The sequence below is a fragment of the Netta rufina genome (assembly GCF_964035555.1).
Source record: "Netta rufina genome assembly, chromosome: 3".
In the NCBI taxonomy this organism is placed as follows: domain Eukaryota; kingdom Metazoa; phylum Chordata; class Aves; order Anseriformes; family Anatidae; genus Netta; species Netta rufina.
Window position 1 is genome coordinate 19,458,224 of NC_140125.1, and position 26,222 is coordinate 19,484,445.

At 47.1% G+C, this 26,222-nt stretch overlaps 1 protein-coding gene across 2 annotated transcripts in view; it reads right to left on the minus strand.

Annotated features, from left to right (window-relative positions):
* Position 1: 1 nt before the first annotated feature.
* COQ8A (coenzyme Q8A) overlaps positions 2 to 26,222 on the minus strand; it is a 37,020-nt gene continuing 10,799 nt past the window's right edge. For both annotated transcript variants that reach the window (XM_084283973.1, XM_084283974.1), the window contains exons 3-15: positions 22,605 to 23,012; positions 21,290 to 21,356; positions 16,972 to 17,046; positions 12,630 to 12,752; positions 9,517 to 9,602; positions 7,788 to 7,928; positions 6,532 to 6,613; positions 5,457 to 5,550; positions 4,685 to 4,826; positions 3,327 to 3,434; positions 2,485 to 2,550; positions 1,892 to 1,978; positions 2 to 1,384 (exon numbers count right to left, since the gene is read on the minus strand). In XM_084283973.1, coding sequence (XP_084140099.1) covers positions 1,091 to 1,384; positions 1,892 to 1,978; positions 2,485 to 2,550; positions 3,327 to 3,434; positions 4,685 to 4,826; positions 5,457 to 5,550; positions 6,532 to 6,613; positions 7,788 to 7,928; positions 9,517 to 9,602; positions 12,630 to 12,752; positions 16,972 to 17,046; positions 21,290 to 21,356; positions 22,605 to 23,012 — 1,773 coding nt within the window. In that variant the 3' untranslated portion in view covers positions 2 to 1,090. The remainder of the gene's footprint in view (positions 1,385 to 1,891; positions 1,979 to 2,484; positions 2,551 to 3,326; positions 3,435 to 4,684; positions 4,827 to 5,456; positions 5,551 to 6,531; positions 6,614 to 7,787; positions 7,929 to 9,516; positions 9,603 to 12,629; positions 12,753 to 16,971; positions 17,047 to 21,289; positions 21,357 to 22,604; positions 23,013 to 26,222) is intronic.

Sequence of the window (26,222 nt, forward strand, 5' to 3'; positions counted from 1 at the left end):
CCACAGCACAAGCACTTTTTTTATTGAAATCAGAACTCATACAGGTACAGGCTTTGTACAAAAAAACTAAGAAAGTATATTTGCTAGCTTGACTCCAATAGTTTAAAATTGTGCGTCTGGTTTTAAACATGTGACAGTTGAAGCTTGAAATGCTCATGAGAGACACGACGTCTTTGTCTGCCTTGCCATAAGTTCTACATTACTGGAAAACAGCCAAAACCCCAGACTAGCTTTCAAGTTAGGAGTCCAGCAAACAATTGGTGTCAGAGATGTAGCTTATCTAACTCACCAAAGTCAATACCTACCCAGCAGTGAAGAATCCCACTCTTTGTGCTCAGATGTAGTTCTGTTGAACATTTGCCTCCCAGAACCGAGAAGAGTTGTGTGAGTATGTGTGTATTTAAAAGATATTGGCACTCAATTCACAGGTTTATAAAATGTTTCCTATGTTTGCCTTGCAAGCCAAAGAGAAGCAGAAAACATAAAACTTCATGTTATGTGTACACGCATCCTTTGCATTACATCAGCATCACTAAAATCCAGGAAGGTTCTTGGACTGCTGCCACTGGACTTACAAAAACAGGAGAAAGGGGGGCTGAGTGTGTCTGTGGTAGGGTACACCTCTGTATTTCATTCTGTAAGTCACAGTATGAAAACTACTTGAATTCCACCTTAGCATGAAGGTTTAAAAAAAAAAAAAAAAACAGACAAGAATTCCAAACATTTCAATACTAAATTCCACTCTTGTCCTCCTTCCCCTACCCACTATATGTTTTAAAAAAAAAAAACAATATGCAGCTATCATCACAATGTTAAAAATGTATTCAAGGTAGTTGGCTGGTATCCTGAAACAGTATACAAGCACTCACGACAGTTTCCAGCAAGCTGCAGACGGTCCTGGCAGTCGTTGTGTCAGACAGACAGAGCGAAGAACAGCTCTGTCTCCGTGAAACTCACGCTTGGCTTCCAGGGCACAGGCTGCTGCTTCTCAAGAGGATGGAGAGTTAGGGTGCAACACATGGGAGGCGAGAACATTCCTGGCAAGGCTGAGACAAACCGTGCCCTCAGAACAAGGTACGTTAGTTCATTATTACTCCTCTGGCTTCTTGCCCCGAGTGCTCCAGTATTTGCTGTACGCCTCCTGGAACATGTTTTTGCAGGGAATTTTGGCCTTCAGTTTGGTGCAGATAAGGAACGATCCCCCCATCTTCCGATGAAGAGAGTAGGTCTCTTCTGGTGGAGGGACAAGCCGATGCTTCAGCATGACTGGAATTAAACCGTGGATTTTTTCCGTGGTGCTTTGGTTGCCAAAATCAAAAGGTTCCTCAGACGCAAAAGCCTCTCCCAGGATGAGGACAGCATTTAAGTGTGCATCTTCCATTTCCTGCCCAAAAGGAAAGGGGCCCAAATTGTATCACTAACCATTTGGAACACCAGGGAGAAAAAGGAGAAATACTACTCCTAACAGCAGCCAATTAGGAGAAATGCCCACCTCTACCCACAACGAATGTGACTCCCAGACCCTGACAGACTGATAACCAGTTAATTCCAAGCACCTAAGCCTCCCAGAAGACTGTCTGCCCAGTCATGAAGGTTCAGCAGTGTCACTACCTGTCTTGCTGAGGGAGTGAAGGGAGATGGAGGGCGTATAAAAGAAAAAGTAGTTTGGGGGTTAGCAGATGATTATTTTAAATAACTACATTATCATTTTGTTCTGGCTCCTGCTGCCAGAACAGAAGGAGAGAACAAAATCATGAACATTTTTGCCCTTCTCCCTCAGCTTGGCAACTGGGCTTTCAGACTGCCATCAAGAAATCTCTAAGTTAAGACCCACGTTCTTCAGCAAACCTTTCACTGGCCACTACTAGAAGTAAATGCTTCTGCTCCATACCTTGACTTCATAACCAGTGAGGAATTTCATTTCAATGGACTTCTTCAGTACTCTGTCTCTGTCCATGTCAGCAGCTGCCTTGATTACCTGAATAGGAAGAACACTTTCAGGAGAGCTAGGTGATGACTGAAAAAAGCTTTCACACAAAAAAGCACACGCACACACACACACATATACACGAGTGCATAAATTTGTGAGTCTGTAAGCAGGCCACAGGAGAAGCCAGGCAATGAACAGTAGAAGCAATTCCCCCACACCCTCATATAAAAATCACTGAATTGTGAGTGGGTGAGAAGAGGGGATCCCCTTTGAGATAAGCTCTGCCTTAGTCTCCCAGTGAGCAACGTTACAGTTCCCCACAGCTGTAACGTAATTTAACCATCAGGACACAAGCACCAAAGGCTAGCAGCAGACACGCACAGAGCTACCGTCAGGGATAAAGCCAGAACCAAGATCTCATCTCCACTCCTGCTTCCCTCTACAGCCAGAAGTGGATTCAATACAGACACAAAACAACACAGCTACGAGAAGAATTATGCAAGTACTCTTAAGAACCCCAGCGCAGCATGCTAGGACACACTGCAAGTCCTCACCTCAATGTAAACGTCTGTGAACTTCTCGTCAAACCCTCGTGTAGCTCCGAAGTCCAGCAGGGCCACCTGGAAATGAACAAACCCTTCAGCACTGCAGTACCAACCTCTTCAGGTTGGAGGCCCGACCTGAGAAGACTCCCAGTGCCTTCAGGAAGCTCAGCTTGCTGGAGCACTTTTCCACTGTCTCAGCTTCCCCTTAATTCCTGAATTCCCTAGCAATAGGGCAAGCATTTGTTCCGGTACATGACACAGGAGGTGTGGCCTGTGCTGACACTGTCACACCTGCCCCGTAACCCCACCCAGGCTTTCTGCTTGGGGACAGAGCAATGCAGAACCTTTTCCCAACAATTCTCAACACATCTCAGGGCTGAACAAGCAATTCCATCCGGCCTGCAGGGTACAAGCAGGCAGCCAAGCCAACCAGCAGGACATCTGCAAGCGCTTCCCCAAGCACCGGTATCTTCAGCATAGCACAAGACCAGAGCATTCAACTAAAACCCATTTGTTCAGATGTGTCCTGGTAGGACACTGCCAAATACAACTTCCCAGTGACACATTTCAAAGAAAGAAAAAAAGACCCCGAGGCTCAGGAGTTATCTGTGACTGGATCCTGGGCCAAAGACGGGCAGCCCAACAGTTCCACGAGCCCTGTTCTCCCTCCCACCCAGACCAAGCAAGTAAAAGCAGCGAAGGGCCAGGTTTCACTGTCCTGCCTGCCCAAGGCTCAAGGAATCCACGAGAGAACCTCAGTCAGAGCTCAATGAACTCTGAGAATGGGGAATAATCAAAAGCTGGTGAAAAACAGCGCTAGCGCAGGCAGAATGGGTGCTGCTTGCACTTACCTTGTGTAACTGTGGGTCATAGAAGAAGTTTGACCAGTTCGGGTCAGTCTGCATGTACCTGAACTCAAACAGCTCCCGCAGACACAGTACGAGGATGTGGTGACAGATCTTGAAAATCAGAGAGAAAACGAAAAATCAGTAGGGTGGCAAGCCCCATGCACGCATGTAATTACAGTGGGCATGAGCACACGCCAGGAACGCATCACCACACTGGCAGGTACCATCTGAAATGAAGGCAACGTAGCTCCCAGGAGGCACGACGCTGCTCCAGGGCACTCTGAGTTCAAGGCCCAAAAGAAGCTAAGAGTTTCTTCCTGCAAAGCCTCCTTCCCAACAGCATACAGAGCTAGCTTCAAACCTTTACCTAAAGGGGCTTCACTACGTGCACACAACCACCAAGCACCCCTCAGCAAAGCCTGCTGGGCTCAGCACCCACCCAGGCTGAGGGAACAGCAGCAGGCACACGAGCTTGGGACTTGAAGGCATGGAGGAGGCAAGAGCACAGCCTCTGGAAAGCCTGCTACCACATTACATGCAGCAAAGCCTCTCTGTGAGGACACAAACGGGAGCCTGTTCAGTGCAGCTGCCAGCCTCATCCTGCCCATCTTCAGCTGCTCAAAGGCCCGGTGACACCGCCTTCAGGAGGAAGATCAGTAAAGGCAAGCCAGACCCTGCTGCAGGACACTGCCACTTGGGGCAGAAGGCTGTGGGCCTGCCTGGCCAACTGCTTTGCTTGCAGGGCAGCACTGCCCCACCCCAGAGCCTCTGAAAAGCAGCCCAGGTGATGCAGCAGCCCATCCGAGAGAACAAGCCCCAAGGGCAGGCAGCTCAGGGGGCTCAGGCAGCCAGCTCTGGCCTGTCTCCACGTCCACTATGGCACTGGAACCTGTCTAGGGGAACATACACCCTGCACTTTTCCCCAGTGACCTGCTAACAGCTGACAGCTCACAACAAGACCAAAAAAAAAACCACCACCCAACCACAAAACATATCCAAATTCCAGGACAGTTATTTCTGCTACTAAAACAGATGCTTCTCCCACCACAGCACTCCAATCCCTTGCTATATTGGGCACCGATACGCACCCACCACCACATCCCCCCTCCTGTTTACTGGGGTAGTTTTCCAGCAGCCCTGTACAGCACGGGCCAGGCTCACAGAGGGCGATGACACCCAATCACTTTGGCAAGGGCATGAAATTCTCCTGCAGTCCCGTCCAAGAGAACAGCTGCAGAACAAAACTGTTCCTCCCCCAGAGCTGGCAATTCCTCCCAAGCTTAGGGTCATCTGAGAGAAGCAGGGCACCCAGGAGTTCCTCAGCTAGACCTCCCCTTTAGCCACCCCTGTGACCACAGTACCTCATTTCGGATCTCCTGGCTCAACCCCTCGGCTTGATCCAGCGGGAAGCCAGACACAAGCTCTGTGGTCAGGACGTGTTTGCTGCACAGCTCATCCACTACCCGCGGGACGTAAAAGAAGGGGTGGTCTTTCAGCAGCTCCCTAGGGCACGGAGGGAAGAGAGGAGAAGGTCAGGAGCCCCACAAGCAGGTGGGTCCCTCTGCAACATCTTGAACAGCGCACGGCTCCTTCACGTAACCTGGTTCACAGCCGCTGCCCCTTCCCCACACCCTGGCTGCAGCTGCCAGGGAATATTTTCCTCAGTAGCTCTAGCAGGGATCAAGTCACCAGAAGCCATGCCAGTGAGTTACAGCTGCTGGTGACTCCTGAGGTCACATCTCCTGCTGAAGGAGCAGCTTTAGGAGGGCCTCCAGGCGGTCACATTGAGGGACACCGGGCTCCTTTGGTCATCCCACTTCAGGGCCAGACTACACGTACAGAAACTGGCCTTTTGCAAGGAGAGCAGGACCAAAGTTCTGCAGGGTGGGCAAAGAGGGGGCATCCAGCCTCCAGCAGCACTCCCAGGTCCAGCCTTAACGTAAAAGCCATCAGGACCCAGTGCTACAGTGTGACAAGGGAGCAGCCACTGCTGGTGGCGTTAGGTGCTGTAAGAGAGCTGAGCTGGGTCCCCAGGGCATGGAATTCACCTCCCCGCTGCCCCTGCAGTTGAGGAGCCTCCCTACATTTCACACCCGTGTGCAGAGACAGGTTGGGGCACTGGTGTGAACATACTGGAATTTCTTCGCGCAGGCAGCTTCTCTCTGGTAGTCACACTCCAGGGCCAGCTCTCTGCTCAGGACTTCAATCAAATGCTCAGGGAACAAACCTTAAAAGCCAAACAGCAGAGAACAGAGTAGTCTTAGGAAAAAAGCCCCTCAGGCTAAGCTTGCCAGCACTGCAGCTGAGGAGCAACCTGCTGTCCAGCCAACTCAAGGCTGAAGAATACGAGAGGTCCCCAGGAGCCACCTCCTCTTTGCAACTGGAAGCAGTTTGTACGGGTAACCCCAGGCAGTGGCCACGCAGCTGCTCCTTCAGCAAGGCACATCCACAACGTGCTCACACAGCTGGGCCCGTCCTCCCCATCTCCCACCCACGGTGCCTGCTCCTGCTCTCTCCCTCGGGGCAGCTCTGGTGCTGACAGGGCTCTGCAGCAAGACACGTCAAGGCAGCAAGACTCATCCTGCAGGGCCCTGAGCCACCACAGAGCAGTAGCCAGTTTTTGTCACTATGCAGCCTGATCTGAGGGCAACATCTGTACAGTGCCACTATGATTTACAGCTGCTGCATGCAGGTGCTTGGAATGAGGAGCAGTTAATCCTGCATTCACTGTGGAAAAATGGGTGTACTCCTCTACTATAGGAAAGCACTGAGAGAGCCCAGGATCTAATGGGTCTCCAGCTCTCCACAGCTCTACCCATCGTTTTCTGCTCATCCCAGTCAAAGGGATGCAGGAAATGCAGGGAAGAATGAGTTCTGCCAGCCTTGGCAGAAAACAGCAGGGACAGAGCAAGGATACGTGATGTGAACGCTGCCCACGTTTCATGGCTAGGAGGCCATCAGGCACTTCAGACTGCCAGGAGTCCCTGTGAGTCCTTCGCTGGAGAAGTGCACAGGTACAAGCGTATGTTACTCTGGCAGGTGCACACACCCACGACCAGGGAAAATAAACACAAGTGCACTTCCCACCCCACCGAGTGAACACTGGAGCAGGCACATGCTCAAGGGCATGCTCTCCAGTCCATGGAGAGAAGTAAGCAAGGTACAGGCCTCCATGTGCTAGATGACACGTGGGTCTTGGTCTTTTTACCTTCAGGGAGAATGTTGCTCATGCTCAGGACAGTCATCAGGTTATTAACATCGCTGTTGATGCTCTGGGCAACTCCAGGGTACTGCAGGACAGAACGGGAAAGGGCAGCGTTACGGCTGGATGAACCCAAGGCAGCCAGTTGTACAGGGCAAGATAAAAACACCTTCCAGCTATAAAAACACCTTCCAGCTCAACAGGAACCGACCCTCAACACAGCCACCTGCAGCGTGGCAAACAGAACGGCCTTTTCAGTTCTTCTGGCATGGACTCTTCTAACATGAAAGAAATCCTAAGGCGGAAATCCCAGCAACACACGAAACCCCTCAGACACACAAATCCCAGTGACAGCAGCCAGCCACTTTCCTACCCACAGCTGAAAGCACACGCCACTGACAGCCCCAGAGTGTTTCATTCATCCAGAGCAGCGGGGCAAGCAGCAAGACCACACACCAGTCCTAGAAAAGGTACCTCCTCCTGTTTTTCACCTAGTCTGTAAAGAAATGAACCGGCTATGCTGTTGTGGGGCAGGACGTATGGTGCCACAGTTAACTTTCCATTGCTACTGCCTTGGGCTAACTTCAGAGGTCACTTTGGACACAACTAGCTTGAGAAGGAGCCAATACCCATCCGTATCATCTCTGAAGCCTCCCAGTTGACAAAACAAACCAACAACCAGATAACCAACTTTGCCTGAGGTCCCTTCCCGACTAAGCAAGTTCCGTCACTTCTTTTGCATTATAAAGCATGCCGTACAAATAGTTCCAGCTCCGGAACTTAGTTGCTAGAAACACTTGGTTGAAGTTGCTGACAGCCCTGAATAACCCTCAGCACTGTCAGACTGCCATTTCTTAACAGCCAGTGCTTGTTTGTCACTTCAAACTTCTATAACCTTTGGGCTGCGGCCAGAAAAGGCATGAAAAGGCAGATTCCAGAAAGAGGACTGACCCATGGAGTAGGTAGGACCCCTGCACGCAGCACTAGTGGGTACGAGCAGTCCCTTACCACCATTATCCCCACACTTCAGTGATACAACCACAAGAAAGGTCTCCCACTCATCTGGAGTCAGAGACTGGCCCAAGTTGCACAACCTCTTCTGTCCTTCCCCTCTGCTTCAGTTAGGGTAAGAGATTGCTGGACCCAAATTTCACTTGCACGAAACTGTTTCCTTATCCATCCTAGCAGTAAATATATCTGTGCAGCTCCGCTGCCTCTCTGTGCAGCACAGACCAGAGAGGATGCTGGTCTCTAAAGCCCACCTGGATTTTCATGGCAACTTCCTTCCCGTTTTTCAAGCGTGCCAGGTGAACCTGACCAATTGAAGCAGCAGCAAAGGGGCGTTCTTCGAAGGACTCCAGTTTATCCCTCCAGTTGGGGCCAAGGTCATTGTTCAGAGTTTTCTACAAATGAAAGGAAAACATCAGGGACAGCAAATATTTAAGATCTGCATTATTTGCCATCATGCTCCTCTAAGGTGACTCGCTCTGAGTACCTACACCCTGCTTCCTAGATCGTTTCCCCTTCCTCCCAATGAGCACAGAACCATGAGCAATGGTCCAGCCAGCAGTAGCTCCCCAGAACTAAACAGATTCTGCTAGGAGCTGTGTGAGGCTGTGTTACTGGGGCCTGAAGAGCAGTGATCCTGAACACAACCAGCACTGCTTTAGGAATATAAAGGTGCCCCTTTTTGGGCCACTTATCTTCCAGAATATGGGCAAGGATTTAGACATGTCTCCTCCGCTCTACTCTGCGCTGGTGCGGCCTCACCTCGAGTACTGTGTGCAGTTCTGGGCACCACAGTATAAAAAGGACATGAAACTGTTGGAAAGTGTCCAGAGGAGGGCTACGAAGATGGTGAAAGGCCTGGAGGGGAAGACGTACGAGGAACGACTGAGGTCACTGGGCCTGTTCAGCCTGGAGAAGAGGAGGCTGAGGGGAGACCTCATCACAGTCTACAACTTCCTTGGAAGGGGGTGTCGAGAGGCAGGAGACCTTTTCTCCATTAACACCAGTGACAGGACCCGCGGGAACGGGGTTAAGCTGAGGCAGGGGAAATTTAGGCTGGACGTCAGGAGGGGGTTCTTCACAGAGAGGGTGGTTGCACACTGGAACAGGCTCCCCAGGGAAGTGGTCACTGCACCGAGCCTGTCTGAATTTAAGAAGAGATTGGACTGTGCACTTAGGCACATGGTCTGAACTTTTGGGTAGACCTGTGCGGTGTCAAGAGTTGGATTTGATGATCCTTAAGGGTCCCTTCCAACTCAGGATATTCTATGATTCTATGATTCTCTTTCATCACACTACCAAGCTGATCAGAAGCAATCCAGGCTGAGAGTGACTCTCTTTGAGGCAATAGTGACAATTAAACATGACAACGTGCGTTAACAGCTTTTCTGTTACACTGCCAGGCTGCCATAGTTAAGTGCTGGCTCTTATCTTTCAGAAGATGGATGTAGTGCCGACAGTTCCTTTTGCATTACCCTTCACATCTTAATTATCAAAGGGAGGAAAAGACAAAAAGACAACATGTTCCAACTCTACTTGAAGGTAGGCTACATACAGTCAAAAAGACAGAATTCCTGTTTATTTTCCATCAGACTAACATTTTTGAGTTTTTAAAATGGGATTTAGGCACTTGTAAACACTAGGTTGACATCCATGAGGAAGATCAGAGAGAGGAAACAGAAGAGGAGACTACACTAAACTAGTCCCATGTGATCATTTTTGTATGGGCTTCATAACCTCTGGACATTAAAAAATACAGCATTTTTTCCTCTGTCCAGAGCTGAATGCATACTTGTGAGTGAGAACTGACAGCACATAGCTGAGATAAGGAATCAGATGTCACCCACAACCAAAAATACACAACTTTTGTTGAAGGAATACTCTTAGAAATACAGTCTGCCTCCCCGAGCAGTGAATGTCACAGGTGACTTTTATTCTGCTACAGACCCTCCTCCCCAGTGAGCAGGAAGGAACGTTCCTCACCATCATCTGCTTTATGGGCATGAAGTCGGCACTCTGACGCACACGCTCAAAAATCCTCTGGAGATGGGGGTTGATGAAGGCGTCATCTGCCAGAGGAAGAGAACACAGCAGTCAGCACAGGCACTGCGTTCTCCAGTTCTTCAGTACACGAAGAAACATACACCTGTGCTCAAACAAGTCAGGTTGTCCTGCCCGAACACACACCAATGAAGGTTATGGGATTAATTTTAGCTCAGAAATACCATACCCTGTAGTGAACCCTTAGGCAGACCTCCTGAAGCATCACACCTTTGGAAATGAGCCAGACGTCCTGGGCACAAGTAACAGAACAGAAGAAAAAGCTACTCCTTCATTTTTGTCCTCACAAAAAAATCTGTGTATTACCTGACCGTCTCCTAAGCTCACCTGCTGCAGACAGAGTAAATTTCTGTGCACCTTTTCCCAATGAACAATGTCAGGACAAGGTATGAATACACTAGAAAACACGCTGGATTCCTAAGTGTAAGAAGGGTCCTCAGCATCGCTTGTCATCACGGTTCCTGGCTCAATTCAGTGAAATAAAGAACACTGCTCCAGGCCCCACAGACCCAGCAGCAGTGCTGGGAGCAGCGTGCAGCACTGCGCGGCACGGAGACTTCTGGTAGGACGGCAGGCTGCACAAACACCAAGCACAAGGTGCTCTGCACAAGCCTCTGCCATCTCCCAGCCCCTGCTGGCAGCAGAGCAGCACCCAGGCCTACCAGAGGGCACTGTCACAGACACAGGCAACAGAAGGAACCCCTGGGGCGTCATCCCAGTGCTCCCAGGTTCGTGGCGGGGTTTAACCCAGCCCATCCTAAGGGGCAGCAGTTTCTCTGGAAAGCTGTGCAGCAGTAAAACCCTATGTATGCACGTACTGGACTCAGACTAATGGCAATACAGCCTCTATTACTCTAAACAGCTACCCAAACGTAGAGCAGCTGCAAGTAGGCAGAAGAAAACATAACTCAGCTAAAAATAACTTATTTTAGGAGCCAGCAGGATTTAGCAAGCATTTTTTACCCTGATAGGAAACGATGGGAGTGGGCTCTTGAAAGATTAGTCATCTCCTGTAAGTAAAGGCTTCTACAACTGCCCAGAGAAAAGCCACCAGTTCTGGCAAACACTTCATTTTTCTTCAGGTCGTTATGAAATTAGATTTAACTGCTGCTCTCCCAACACCAAAAATAAGTCCCTGCTACCAGCTTTATTCTTGAGAACCTTCACATGTGCTTCTTACATCCAAATTGAAGTGTCATTTATTTACAAACACAACCTGTCTGTCCCAGGAAAGGAGAAACACAGCTACCTTAAGGATGCTGCCCTGAGAGGGAGGAGCTCCCATTCTGTCCCTGCAAGGACCCGTGCTCTCAGCAGGCACTGCGGCACTCTGCTCGCTTGTCACGAGCCAGACGAAGGCTGGACAATGCCTCAGAGATTGCTGAAGGCCTGCATGTCTCGACACTTGAGTGAAGTCAGCTGGCAAGTGTTTGAAACCCTTGCCAAAGCTCAGTCATTTTAGGAGACAGCAGGCAAGTGACAAAAATGCAGATTATTTCTGTTCCTCGGAGGTGGCCTTTCACAGCTGTTGCCTCGTCACTACCATCCCCGCCTGGTGCAGCTATAGCCAGGCTCTGGGCACATCAGGTGCACCTCGGAACAGCAGCCTAACAATTTCTAAGTTACTCCCACCTACAGCAGGCAAGTGAACCTCAGAGCCAACTTCCAGGCATGGCTCACCCATTCCACTTACGAGAGGCACTGGCCAAACACAGCAAGGAACAGAGGAGCTCCTCCCAGATCTGCTCTATAAACAAGCAGTGTCAGCACCTGGAAGTTTCTGGAGGGTGAGAAAAGAGCATATGGGGAGCAGCCATGTCATGGCAGCTGCCTCCCACCTAGCTCTGCAAGCGCTGCCATCAGCCTGGCACACACCTACAACAGGTGACAGCAGATGAAGGACGATGAAATACCACGGCGAGGGCTCTCTGGAACACAGAGCTGCTCTCAGTTATTTAACACAACACAGGATCCAGCCCCATCAGTCGGCACCTACTAAAATTAATGTCGGAGCACAAGCCAAGCAAACGGAGTACTTCAAACACTCAGACACTGACTCAGTATCAGTGATACCTTGAAAGCTATTTTCAGACAAGTGTAAAAGCGCTCTTTTTGCTGGTTCTTTCCTTCCTCTTTTTTCATTTTTGGCAGGAAGGCAAAGTGAGCAGGTTCAGATAAGGTTTGAAATCAGCACACCTGCTGTGTTCCAGGAGTAACCTAGCAGCTCAGTGCAAAGAAGCCGATGTCACTCATGCCTTCACCTGTGACCATCAACTTCAGAGCCTGATGCAGTAAGACAGCCTGAAATCTCTTCAAGGACATAAAAAGAAAAAGAAAGTTCTACACAAACATGCGTAAGAACTTTTTTATAGCAAGGGTCACAGAGCACTGGAACAGACTGCCCAGAGAGGTTGTGGAGTCTCCTCTCTGGAGATATACAAGACCCACCTGGAGCTTTCCTGCTCAACCTACAGTAGGGAACCCGCTTTTAGCAGGGTGGTTGGACCCTCATCTCCAGAGGTCCCCTCTAACCCCTACAATTCCATGGTTCTGTGATGTAAATCACAAACAGGTTGTTGTAATGGCAGAGGGCTGCGGATATAACCTCAAACACTTTTGGTAAACAATGAAGAGGATCGTGTTGTCATCTTCTACCTCTTTTCTAGCAGGACACTTGGGAGTAGCCTGGGATACAGCTCTGCTACTCTACAAGTGCTTTTTATACACAGGCATGGAAATTCACAGACAGTCATCTCATTTTCAACCACTTTCAGCTGTGTGCCTGACTCAGCTCAGACCTACAACAGGGGCACTAGGCAAGTGGAGGTATATAATCCATACATCAGCTATTTCAGACCATGATTAAGCTGAACTGCATCACACACATCGCCACGGCTGTTCTCACATGAGAAAGCTACTTTCCACGTTTACTCCATGCTGACTGATTCCAAACAGCTGACAGTGTAACACGAGAAATCAGCTGCTCCCGCAGGCAGCACTGCTGAGGGTAGCTAAGGACCTGTGCTCCCACTTACCTTGAATGCTTAACATCTGTCCCAGCTTCAGGGCTGCTCCCCGGACCTTGCACAAGGTTCTCACGATTCTTTCCGCATTGGCCTCTGACAGGAACGGGCTGGAGTCCATCACTGCTTTCTTCCCTGAGGGCGAGGAGAGAAAGCACATGGATGAAAAGCACCCTCACCTCAGCAAGCTCACTCCACTGTGATAGCGTACGCTCAGCAGGAGATTCACCTTCCCTCAGAGAGGAACCAAACCAGGACTACGCTCGAGCTCCATCGCAACCCAGGGGCATGGACTGTGGTTGCACACCTGTGCCTTGTTCTGACTCACTGCTAGCTCCAGTGCCAACAGCAACAAGTCACAACAGCACAAACATCCACGGAGGCTACACAAACCCTGCAGACAGCGGTGTTTGGACTGGCTGTACCACACAGCTCAGCCACACACCACAAAAAGGGCTCCTGCAGCACAGCCACAGCTTCAGAAGAGCAGCAGGAGTGGGACACGGCAAGGGGGACTGTCAAAAGCCCAGACAGCACGCTGGAATTGACTGAAAATATGCTCCCACTTCATGTATTGCTGTGCAACTGTGCATCTAAAGCATGCACCAGGCATCTGCAGAAAGCAGAGCCTTCACATTTCTGAGTCCATAAAAGCATTCTTCTTAATGAAACTGAATTCTCTTTCAATGCACAGGCAAAGTACATTGTCCCAACACCATAACCCCAAAATACCACGGTTGCATATAGCACCTTGAAAAAGCAGCAGATTGCAAATCTGTGATGAGGTCATGAGGCCAGTCAAGCCCAGGGAGAGTTCCACTAGTTACTAGTTCCAACTGCACTTGGAGACCATGCCAGGAGGCCAAACCCTTACTCTCACCAGTGGTCATACATACACCAGCTCGTGCAGAACAAGGCCCAGTATTACCAACTCAAACAAGCACGGTCCTGTCCCCAACAAAGGGCAAAGACTGATGTATTTTTATTTATTTTTAAGGATGGAACAAAGATAGAGGGAGACTAACTCAATTTTGTGATCTCTTTGGAAGCAACAAGCCCTTCAGGAGGACAGCTTCTCTGGCTTACCGAGCACGGACAGAACGGGCAGGCAGGCACCTGCCGACCACTGCTCTTGGGACTGCAGCTCAGCTCTCACGGAGAACGGGACAGGAAGGTAGTGCGGTCTTACAGGTAGGCTGCAGAGCCCAGACCTGGTATGTCAACCGTGGGGCTACAGCTTGTTTCAACACTTCAGAGAAAAGGGTACAAAGGATGGAAGAGCTGAAGCCAGCACATACAGCAAGAAGGGCCCAAAAGGCACAGCAGCTGCAAGATCTGAAGATCTCTGACAGGTGGAAATGACTGGTGTGTCTCGTAGTGACTGCAGCAGCAAGAAATCCTCTCCCTCTGCAGCTAGCTCTCAGGAGTGTGTACAGAGGGAGCTCACACTGTGCAGGGTACAGGGAGAACAGAGCACTGAAGGCCTGAAGCCATGAACTCTGGCTCTCAACTGTCCCACAAGGAAAATTCTGGATCCTCAGCAATGACAAAACAAACAGTCCCTCCCACAAGCTCCAGACACAGAGGAGCTAGGGAAACTACCAAGTTCTCTATCTTCCTTTGTAACACCTGCACAGATAAGGATGAAAGAGTTGGTTAATGATTAAAGTCACCTCCAGAAGCCAGTGAGCCATGACAATTTTTCAAGAAGTCTTGTCAGAGAAAGAGCCAGCGTAGGCACTCCCCCACCTTGTTCTCCTGGCACGCTTCTCACTGCAGTTGAGCCCACAGGGGTGCTGCCTGACTACCACGCCACCCAACAGCCCGTGATCGCTCGTTGCTTGTTTATGTACCTTGCTAAAAGTGGGCCCAAACAAGAAGGTGACCTGAAAGCAAGAGTCAAAACCAGATTTATGTAAACATCAAGTCAAGAAACATCATGGAAAACAGACATAGGCTTCCACGGGTAGGTGGAAGAAAACAGGTATAAAACCCAGCACAGTTCATCAAAACAGCACAAAGCCTTCCAAGTGTGTGTGCTTCTCACTGCTGCATCACTGCTCTTCCACCTCCTTTGCTACCGTTAGAAGTAGAACTACCTGCTGGACTTTGCACGCATTTACTTTTACGATCATCTGCCACACAAACTTTGGAGCAAGTAAACAGTCAAAGAACGTAACCTAAGCACTTCAGACTGACCACTCAAGGAGATTGCACTTCTTCTTTCCATAGGGAAACAAGCATTTGTTCAAATCTAGGCTAGCTGCCAGCCCCGCAGGGCTCTGCCCAGCCTGGCATTTGCACTGCACCTATCAGGACAACCTGTTATAGGTCATTAATAAGTTACAAAATTGACCTTGAATCCAAAGTCTTCCTGCTAGTAATGGCAACTATTTGTCTGGGCAGTGTTTCATTCTTATTCCTGGAATTCTGTTCTACTCTCCCATCCCACCACATGTAAACCTTGCACTTTAGATACACACCAAATGCTGAGACTACCAGCAAGGTCACCAGTGACCTAGGAGGTTATTTTTAAGTTAGCTACATCAACATGACAAGAAAAATCCCACTGGAAATGAAGTACAATCATCCTTTTTTTAAAAGATGAACCAAACCACTTATTAAAGCGCTTGAAGAAGGCAGCCTTAACACCTTAAAAACACCCCTGCAACTCCACAGAAATCATTTCCGCCACCAAATTTCTGTGTCTAGGACATCAGGCTTTGACGAGGAAGGGAGAAACTCACAAACTCTTGCACCAAAATTTTTGTTCAGGGATAAATCCCTTGGTATCATAAAAAGTAAACTGTTTCTGGAAACAGACAAGATGAGGCAGAGAGGAGAGAATGGAGAAGGGCCCTACAGTTACTAAACAAGGATGGGAATTTAAGCGGGGTGGGAAACAAATCAATGCAAACATGGTTACTAGAGAACATACAGGAGAGGAGGCATCCATGGCCCCTCCGTTTGGTAGCAGCAATGGCAAGATGACAGAAGTACAAACCTGTTAGATTAAATAGATTTAAATAGAGGTACCTAGGCAAGACATTTCCCCCAAGAACAGCAAAGGCTGGTACTGACAGAGAGCAGTAAGAAAATGGGATCTTGGACTCAAGCCGTGTGTATATCCTCTGCCATGCCTTTCTGCAGGAGCAGAGCCCTTGGAGACAGGTCCCATCCAGTGCGTCACACCCACTGTAACGTCCTGTGGAAAGTGTGACCAAGGACACTAGCTAGAAGCTGTAGAAGAGCAGCAGGAATGAGAGCCTCGATCATGCAGCACTCTCCTCACGATCTTGGCTTAAGAAGTTCCAAAACAGCACAAAGGCTGAAATCATCTTCTACTTCTGCCTCACCTCAAAGCTTACCACTCCTGGCCCATTCTCCTTTACGCAGTGTAACCACTGCTCCAAGCTCTTATGTAAGTAGACAACAGCAAGAAGAGAAGCAAAAACGACATCAAGCAAGACAGCTAAAAATAAAACCCAGATTATTTTCTAAATCCTTTGCCTACCATCTAAATCATCAGCCCTCATTGCCATATAAACTAATCAAGGTTTGGGCAAAAACATGACTTTTCCCAGAGCACAGCTCAGCCTGCAGAGCATGCTACACCGCCATATTTAACCACTGCAAAAGCTTAGAAGGAAGCCACCATGACACGGCCAGGTGTAACTCGGGAACATTTTACCTCCAACTTCAAGCAAGCTGGGAAAAAAAACAAGGTTGGGTGAATTTGCATGGTTATGAGAATTCTTCAGAGGAAGGCGAAAGAAAAATGGAAGTAGCAAATCACTGTTTAGCACATACATAAATTGTTTTGTCATTCTGAAAGACAGAGAAATAGAGGAGAGCAGCCATCCTCTAAAGTCCTATTAGGCAGAACATCCCTAAACTTCAAACAGACTGCAAACAACAATAGCATGAAGTTTTCAGACATGAGTGCTCATCTACAGTTTCTGAAGTGATTGAATTATGCAGTTACATTGAACAGTTTAAAAATATTGTTGCACCAACATAATCCAAGAATGGACACAGGTATGGTATTCGTGCTCAGGTGTGGCTGTGGGCAAGTAGGCTGTATGAATTGCACTGGCATAAACTTATTCTCACACATACACATGCCTGACCTCCACCTACATGGTGAGGTTGTGGCTTACGTTGATGGGAAAAAAAGAGTCTGGAAGTATCACATTAAAAACAAAAGAACCACAAAATTCCCCTTGTTGTCCCAACTGCGTCAACGTCCCAGCTTTTAAAAGACTAAAATCTCACAAATGAGTATGCAGGTAAACTGTGACCAGAGAGGAAAAAGGAAAAAAGGACCAAATACGAGGATGCAGAAAGGGCTCACCATTGCGTTCTTCAGGTCGAAGGCTCTTCTTTGCAACTTCTGCCAATGCTCCAATGCCAAGACCAACAGCCAATCCTTTAAAATAAGAAACAGGTCACAGTAAAAATACTTATCTTCGTTACATATAGAAGCATTTTTTATAATTAACCTCAAGCCACAAGATCACAAGCACAGCTACAAAACAGCTTGACTAGAGCATCCTGGCTTTTGCAATGGAGTTATCTTCAAGTTTTACACTAAAGTCTTTTCTCCTGTGTTTCTTTCTTCAGTCCAGCATGCCAGCCAGGTATCATAGGCTAGACCAGCCTGAGACACCCAGTTCTTGTGAAGTGCATCAGCAAGCGCTACTGAGAGCTGTGTGCTCCTGCTGTAGAATCCAATTGTGGGGTTCATTCTTCCCGAGGCCCACCTCACCCAAGCAGCATTGTAAGCTCTAATCCCAAGCAGCTGTGCTGTGGAGTAACCCTGAGCAGCAGCCACAGGTCCATGAGACTGAACATCAGCAATCCATATACCACCGCCCTTACAAGTGGCAAGTTGCATGACACTGTACAGTGGCCACAGATTAAGCTACAAGTAGCATTCTCTGCCTCCACAACTGACCAAAACCACCAACGATTAAGTGACACACAGATCTAATCGTACAGTAAAATGCATACTACCAAAGGTCTCACTGCCTACCCAATTATCTTCCCAATTTGAAAATATTTTTTCTGGATAAGTGACGTAAGTAACAAGAATGGCTGGTGCTCCCTCACAACTCTTCAGCAATACCGCTTCCCATCACGCCTTACTCGAGCACTGCTAGCAGTACTTGATGCATGTTTTCCAAACATCCCACGTCCTCCCTCAGGTACTATAAGACAGCCTCCCAAATAAAACAACTGGATTACAGAGTAAGTACAGTGAAGGAAGCACAGCTGAGCAGCATATATTATTTTGTGCATGTATGTGGGAAGAAATGCAGTATGTAAGCATGCACACATTGTGTAGTCTCAATCAAGGAAGTCTGGGCACAAACAGGCTGAACATCGTTTGAGCACTTTGAGTTTTTCTTCCTTGCTTCTGGAACAACTCCATCTACATGCACTGAGCCAAAGAACCCAGCATAAGGTGAAGCACAGACCATGGAAGGCCATCAGTGATGTTACAAGGCCTCTGCATGGACTGCATCCATGCATTTCATAATTCCTGTACATTCTTCTATGAAGGTATGCTATGAAACGAACTTCTGCAGGCCCTTCAATAGAAGCAAGCCATGCAAGACCACTGAGCAATTGTCTTTCGAACCTGAAATCCACAGATTTCAGGTCGAAAACAAGAAGAAAAAAAAAAAGACTTCTCAATCACAGCATAAACAGTATCTATTAAAATGCTGACACAGTCATCTCCAGTCAGATCCCACATGCAAGACAGTTACTTGGAGCAAAAAAAAAAGTATCAAGTCAGACAGGAAAACAATGAAGATAAGTATCTCAAAGTGATTTTCTAGACTGAGAACAAGTCCAAGATACCACTCATGCAGTACTTTTCCTGCTGGCTTCTATCCCATTTCCAAAGAAATGTTTTGGACTTCAAAAGAACTCTGAAAAAGCAAACTGCAAGATTCTCAGGGAGCTGATTAGCAGTGTTCCCTGGGAATCTGCTCTAGAGGGTTTAGGGATCCATGAAAGCTGGTCACTTTTCAAGAACCACCTTTTAAAAGCCTAGGAGCTGACAAACCCATTGTGCTGCAAGTCAATAGAGCAGGGCAGAAAACCGGCCTGCCTGAACAGGGAGCTCCTCCTGGAACTAGGGCAGAAAAAGAAAGTATGCCATCTCTGGGAGCAAGGTCAGGCTTCACAGGGAGAGCACAAAGCTGCACTTTGCACCTGCAGGAAGGAAACAAGCAAAGCTCGACTTGAATTGACAACGGCAAGTGTGGTGTCGGACAGCAAAAAAGGCTTTTTCAAGTATGTCAACAGCAAGAGGAGGTCAAAGGAAAACATTGGACCAATACAGGGAGTGGATGGTCACCTAAAAAGTGAGGAGGAGAAAAAGGCAGAGGTGTATAATGCCTTTTTTGCCTCAGTTTTTGATGATAATGACAGACCTTGGGCTGCTCAGACCTTGAAGTTGGAAGACCACAAGTGGAGGAGCAGTGGCTTTCATGTGTGGCCACCAGGACTGGAAGGGAACAGTTCAACGTTCACAAGTCCATGGGGCCTGACAGGATGCACCCCAGAGGACCGAGGGAGTCAGCAGTACCCCTCTCAACAACTTACCAAAGGTCGTGGGAGGACGGGGAGGTCCCTGCTGACTGGAAGCCAGCCAGGATTATACCCGTCTACAAAAAGGGCACGAGAGAAGGCCCAGGGAGCTACAGAGCTGTAAGTGTAACCTCAGTGCCTGGAAAAGTTATGGTGAAGATTGTCCCAGGGGAACATTGAAAGGCATGTAAAGAACAAAGCTATTTTCAGGCAGAGTCAACATGGGCTCATCAAGGGAAAGTCCTGCCTCAGTAAGTTGATCTCATGCTGTGACAAGGCCACCTGCTTGGAGGATGAAAGGAAGGTGGCAGACGTCATCTTTCTGGATTTCAGTTAAGGCCTTTAATGCCATCCCTCGTGGCATCCTTGTGGACAAACTGTCCAACGATGAGATAAACAGGTTCACAATGCACTGGCTGATCAACTGGCTAAATGGCAAGGCCCAAAGGGTTGCAGCGAACAGGGCTGTGCTGGGCTAGCACCAGTAACGGTCCCCAGGGCTCAATTCTAGGGTCGTTCCTGTCCAACATTTTTATCAATGATCTGGATGTAGGAGTGGAGTGCATCCTCAGCAAGTTTGTTGAGGACACTACCCTGGGAGGTGCTGCTGACTCCTTGGGGGGACAAAAGGCCTCATAGAAGGATCTAGATACACTGGAAAACCAGGTGATCAGCAATGGCATGAAATTCACTAAAGGTAAACGCCGGGTGCTGCACCTGGGATGGAGTAATGCTGGACACAGGTACAGGCTGGGAGATGAGCAGCTAGACAGCAATCCTGCAGAGGGATCTGGGAGAGCTGGCTGGCAGCAGGCTTAACGTGGAGCCAGCAGTGTGCCAAGAGGGCAAAACCCAACCACGTTTTGGGATCCATTAAACACACCATAGCTAGCCAGTCAAAAGAGGTGGTCCTCCCTTTGTGTTTAGCATTGGTGCTGTCTCACTGTGCATACTGCATGCAGTTCTGGGCTCCGCAATATAAGAAGAAAGTTAAAGTCCTCAAGAGTGTCCAGAGGAGGGCAACAAAGCTGGTAACAGAGCTGGGAGGCATGTCCTGTGAGGAGAGGCTGAGGACATTTGGGTTGTGGAACCAGAGGAGGTTCAGACTGGACGTGAGTTCCTTTACTGTGACAGTGGTTACACAGTGGAACAGGCTTCTTAGCGAGGTGATGCCCAGTGCATGTTCAAGAGACATTTGGACAATGCCCCCTGTAACATGCTTTAGCTTTTGGTTAGCCCTGAAGAGGTCAGGCAGTTGGACTCCATGATCTTTGAGGACCCCTTACACCTGACCCATTCTATTCTAACCATATTGGACACAGTGCTAGAAAAAGAGCTTGTTACAATAGGTCTTCTTGGGATTTGCCTACTGCTCCATTCTGATTTGCTAAAAAATAAATTCCAATCATCAGCCAACAACTGTTTCAAGCTAAAGCCAGGCATAAACAAGTTTACTGTTAATCAGCTGCTAGGGTTTAAAGATCTGAAGTTTAAACAAAGGCTTCCAGCATCTTCACAATATAATCACAGGGTGCAGCAGGAGGCACACTAAAGGTGGTGGTAACACGCCACTATTTCAGCTGCTGTTAAACAAATCATCTACCCTACACTACTGAGAGTGACTTGTTTCATTTCACAGCAGGTATATGAAAACCAAGGTCCAGGAATCAGATCAGCCTGTGGTCCTAAGAGAAAGACAAAAAGAAGACCCATACCAATTCTACAGCTCGTTAACAGCTAGCTTGCTGAACACATCTGAAATAACTGTTTAGGTGGGCAGCTTTTTTCTTTGCCATATTATCACAGCAGCAATTAGATATAAGAGCGACAAAGGACAGGATGCAAAGAGTAACTTAATTCTGACTAAACACCAAGTTCCATAATCGCAATGAAAAAGCCCAGATCAAGCTCTAAGCCAAATCAGGTGTTTGTGGGAAAGCACATTCCTATTAGCAAGCTTAATTAGAAAATGGAACCAACGCCTATGTTAGCAGGAGCACTGTCACAGCCAGCTATCAGTCAGCATGTGCAGGTGTGGTCACTTTGTAGACACGGGTGTGCAAACTCACCTCCGAAGTTGGCGAGCCGTCCAATCCTCGTAACAGGAACCTTTCGCTCCCGGGCCCGCTCACTGAGCTGCCGCAGCAAGACAGGGCAGGGAAAACAAAACAAAAAAGAAACCCACAAATGAACTGGGCATACAGTCAGATACTGCAAATTCAGACAGCAACTTGAAAAACACTTGAAGATCTCTGTGCTACAGAAAGCTCTTCTTGAACACCAAGCCTCATACTCATAATGCCTTAAACTGAAACATGCACTAAACTGAGAAACGTACAACAGGACGTGAAAGACAGAGGAGCCAATAACCATGTTTAGAAAGCCTATTTCCACTTTTACCTCAGCAGCCCTTTACTTGTCAACTTGGAGAAGCAGTGCGATGCCAACCCAAACTCTCTTCCACACATGCGATTAAAACTCCTGCAAAATCATCAGGTTGACAGGACCACAGGTAACATCCTCACACACAACAGCAGAGCAGAAGCATACAGTTTCACTGAAGCAATATCCTGGGTGTGTAAACCCACAGCAGCATCCAATAGTGGGTTGGGGGAAGGAGGAAAAAGGTCAGAGCAGATGACAAGCATCTCCACTGTGAATCCTGCTGTGGGCTTTCTGCACTGTCTCGCACAAGGGCGTGAAGCCCTACAGCAACAATTGCTATCTGTGCTACTCAATATCTACTAATGCTAAAGACAACAATCTCTCCACCTGCAGGGATGCAAGACATCGTACAGGAAGCCATGGCCTCTGCTGACAGAGGTTTAGGTCCAATCCATTCTGCAGAGCCATAGCAACACTGCTAGCTGCAGGGGACAGGGTCCTTCAAAGGGAAGACAGGCCCTTTAAGAGAGTCAGTCTCCAGCCCTCTGCAGCCCATAGCTGTCCATACCTTCTGAACAGTCCAGCCCAAGTACTGGGGTCAATTACAGATTCTCCATTACAGTAATTAACACATTGAGTCCTCACAGTCCAGTGGATGGAGAGCTCTTGTTAACATAAACTTTAAGTCTAACCCTATGTATGCATTTTAAACATCCTCTCACATTCAAATATCAGATGTAGAGGAGGTAGATATGAAAGCAGCCTGAAAACCTACTGCCAGAACAAATATCACAGAGATAAGAGCGAAGGAGCACTGACACTTCCTTCTTTTGCCTCTACAAAAGGGAACAGGGGAAGAGGAAAAAATAAGAAACACAGGAGAAGGTGAGTAAAGAATAATCCAGTACAGAAGCGTTAGCACTGAGAACCCTTAATTAAAAACAATCCACCTCCCCCCCCAAAAAACAAAAAAAAAAAAAAAAAAAAAAAAACACATACCATCTGTTTGTAGGGTTTCTGCTCTGAACCTGTTTTGGCCTGTCTGGCTTTATCAATATCTTCAGCTGTTAATCCACCAACAGAGGAATGATCTTGGTGAAAAGCCCTATTTTGTCCAAAGGCAGCAGCGAAAGGGTTTCCAGGGTCCCTAAAGCCTCCAAATAACCTTGCATCCATTCTGGGAGGGAACGGCTTCTGACTGAGGCCAGAATCTCCAGTCTCAACATTTCTAAAAGGTCCATTTGTAGTGTAAGAGTGAGCAGGGCCTTCACTGCTTTGTTGGTGAGGCTTGGCAGAGGCAGTAGAGAAGTCCCTTGAAGCATCTGATGCCTCTCGGTCTGAGAAGTCATAGTCTTTCCCAAAATCCTCAGACAGATCACTTAAGTTCTCCTGCTGTTTGCCCAGTTCCTGAAAACAATAATAGAAATACTTTAAGAAAAGAACTTAAACCTGCTCACGACTCATCCACAGTCCTCAGAGAAGGGCATGCAGCTCGGCTGTCCTGTCTCAATTCAAGTAATTTGTAGAGAATCTGGCACCAGAGATGTTCACAACGAAAGCCAGGAAAAATGAAGAGATACGGAGGACACCTGGACCCACTGGCAGTCTCTCAGCCACACTGATGGCACTAATTAATTGACAGTTCCTCAAATACCAGTAACTGGAAATGTCTTGTTCCACACACGCTGCCAGGAAGGGTCACTAATTGTAGAGATCTCTAGAAGCAGCGCATTGCTCAGGAACAACAGGTGATAGAAGATAAAGAATAGTATGTATAGCATGGAGCCTCAAGGCTACTTGAAGCAATACCAGGTACTTATTTGTAGGCCAATTAAGATAAGCCTTCCACGGCCAATGGACTGTAGTCATCAAACAAACAAACAAAATTCTGTGCTTGGAGCAAGGATAACCACACTTGCTCAACACTCAAGGCAAGCTTCTCCCAATAGTCTTCCGTTTTGTTCTGTCCTGACCTGCAAGAGTTGCGCCCCCTGTATGGGACTGTGGTTTGGAGAACAAAGGATTTCAATTTATTGTATTCATTCTTTTAAAACTTCACTGTAAGAAAGAAAAGGGGTGATACACAGTCTACAAAGGTATATGGGAGAAAACTATCTGAGAGTGCTTTTGCTTTTAGGCAAATGAAGGTTTGAAATCTCCACACACAGCTTTCATGCTAGGGCTGTCAAGATTCTGCTGAAATGAACGTAGCGGCTTTATGAGACAGAAATCATAATCACTGCTAACTGCAGCATTTGAAAAGTCAAAGTTGAAGACCAAACAGAGATAATAGTGATGTGTAAACCTATGTAAATTTGACTACAAATATATAATCCAATTTTTGTCTGTGTTTTATCAAGGGCTCCATTACAGTGTATCTGCTCATGCAGTTTGTACAACTGTGAAATTAACACTTCATAAAGGCTCAGAATTGGGGAGGGTAAGTAGGGAAACAAACTCATAGTGAACTCATCGTGGGTTTTTTATTTGGTTGGTTGGGTGGCTTTTTTTGTTGTTGTTTTACTTCAGAGACTGCAGAGATGGACGTGGTGTCCTTTGTCACCTGGTACTTGGTAACCACCTTGTCTGCTCAGAGTTAAAGATCTCCCGCTCTGGCACCTTCATTAAGCCAATGTAAAACGACTGGAGAAGATGTGCCTGAAGTATCAGACAAATGGAAGTATTACATCCTGTCCTAGTAGGAAATGGTCCCTCTGTGTAGATGTGTTTGAATTTTGTACAATGTGTAGATGTGTTTGAATTTTATCTATGCATGGGAACTCACTACTTGGCCCTATATTAATCTTGGCAAAACAATATTTTGGGAGGGCAAGTTTATATAAGAACTACATGAAGGAGGTTTTGTGAACATTACCATGGGTGTATGGCTGTATACTCGAGAGCAGATGTGCAGACACAAACTCAGTGCTTCTGAGTTTGTTTACACTTGTTGGAAGAGTCCACTGGATACAGTGTCCTGGCTCTTGTTAAACCAAGACAATGTATGTATAAACATCTTGTAATTCTGACCTGCTTCAAGCTTTCTGAAACCGCCTGTAGTTCCATTAGCGGATGAAGAAGTCCCCAGAATGCCACCCTTGTCTACACGTTTCTCAAGTAACTATGTTTGGCCAGCAAGATCTCACTGCAGTTCTGTGGGAAGTGCTAAACAAATCGCCCCGATGAGTTCAGAAAAGCTACTCATCACAGATGGCATTAAGCAAATGGGTTGCAAGTACTTGGTGCTTTCTTTTGTGTCACACAATTGAGCACATGTCCACTCTGCAAAATTGATGGGATATTCCAGTGAAGCAGAATGTATGCAAAAAAAATTTGTAAACAAAATCCAGTTGTCAGGGAAGGAGGGGACTCAGCAGGTCAGGGTGACGGCTGGACTTGATCTTGAAGGTCTTTTGCAACCTAGACGATTCTATGAATTTTGAATGCAGGGGAAAAAAGTTAAAAATAAATAAAATATCAGTCAGCAGCAGGAGTTTTAACTCCTACTCGTTACTCCACATACTCTAGTGGAAAATGTCCATTCTACCTCAGCAGCAGCAATGCCAAGGAAAAATTGTGGTTGATTACAGCAAATCAACAGGATTTAAAAGTCTGGTGTGGTCAGGTAAACAGGCAGTGTAATTAGTGTTTAGGAAAGGGTCTAAAATACATTTCCCCTCTTTACAGAAAAAAAAAACAGAACATAGTCTTTCCTGTTATTCAGGAGGTCTCATGGTATTTTGAGCCTCAACATCAGTGAGGGCAGAGGAGAAATCTGTTTAAAATGGGGACTGTGGCCAAGCACTGACTGATGACTTCATGCACGAAGGTCTCTCTACTTCCATACAGAAATGTTAAAAGAATATCAGACAGCCAAAACCTTGCCACAGATCGAGACAAATGAAATATATTCACTTAATATAAAAGCTTTACTCTTCAAAACTGAAAGAAATTATAGCTTGAACATTTGCAATATTTGAACAATTGCAATTTTTTTAAAAAAAGCTGTTTTAGCAGCAGCTTCTCAAGCAACTCATGCACAGAACATTGTGCAGAGAAACGGACACGGAAACAAGAGAACATTCTCTTTTCTTTAACGCAAAAGGAAGACAGAGGCAAAACAGAGCTCTATCCCCATAAACAAATAAACTTGGGGTATTTCTCAAGAGAAAGCTATTGCAGACTTAAATATGACAAAGGTAACACATGCACAGATTCTAGGATTGAAGCTATAGGCAACTGTCATGACAGTCCAAACATTGCACAAAATATCAAAACTTCACCCATTAGTTTTTGCTTCAAAATCATGATCTGAGCTACAATGCCATTCTAAATGATGATTGCTCTTGATTTAGAGAAGTTCTTTTCCACAGACAAGTCCCACGTTTTCCAAGAGATGGCAACACAGCAAATGTGAAGCTCTTATATATCCATCTTCATGTCTGGTAAGAGAAGCCACTGCTTTAAAAAAAAAAAAAAAAAAAAGTCTGGCTTTCCTTATGTTCCTTATTGGAAAGCCTTTTTTTTCCTGAAAATCCAGCCTCAGCTGCAAGGGACAAACACCTGACCCTGAGCCATTCTGAAATATATCACATGTACCAGTTCTGTTAAAAAAAA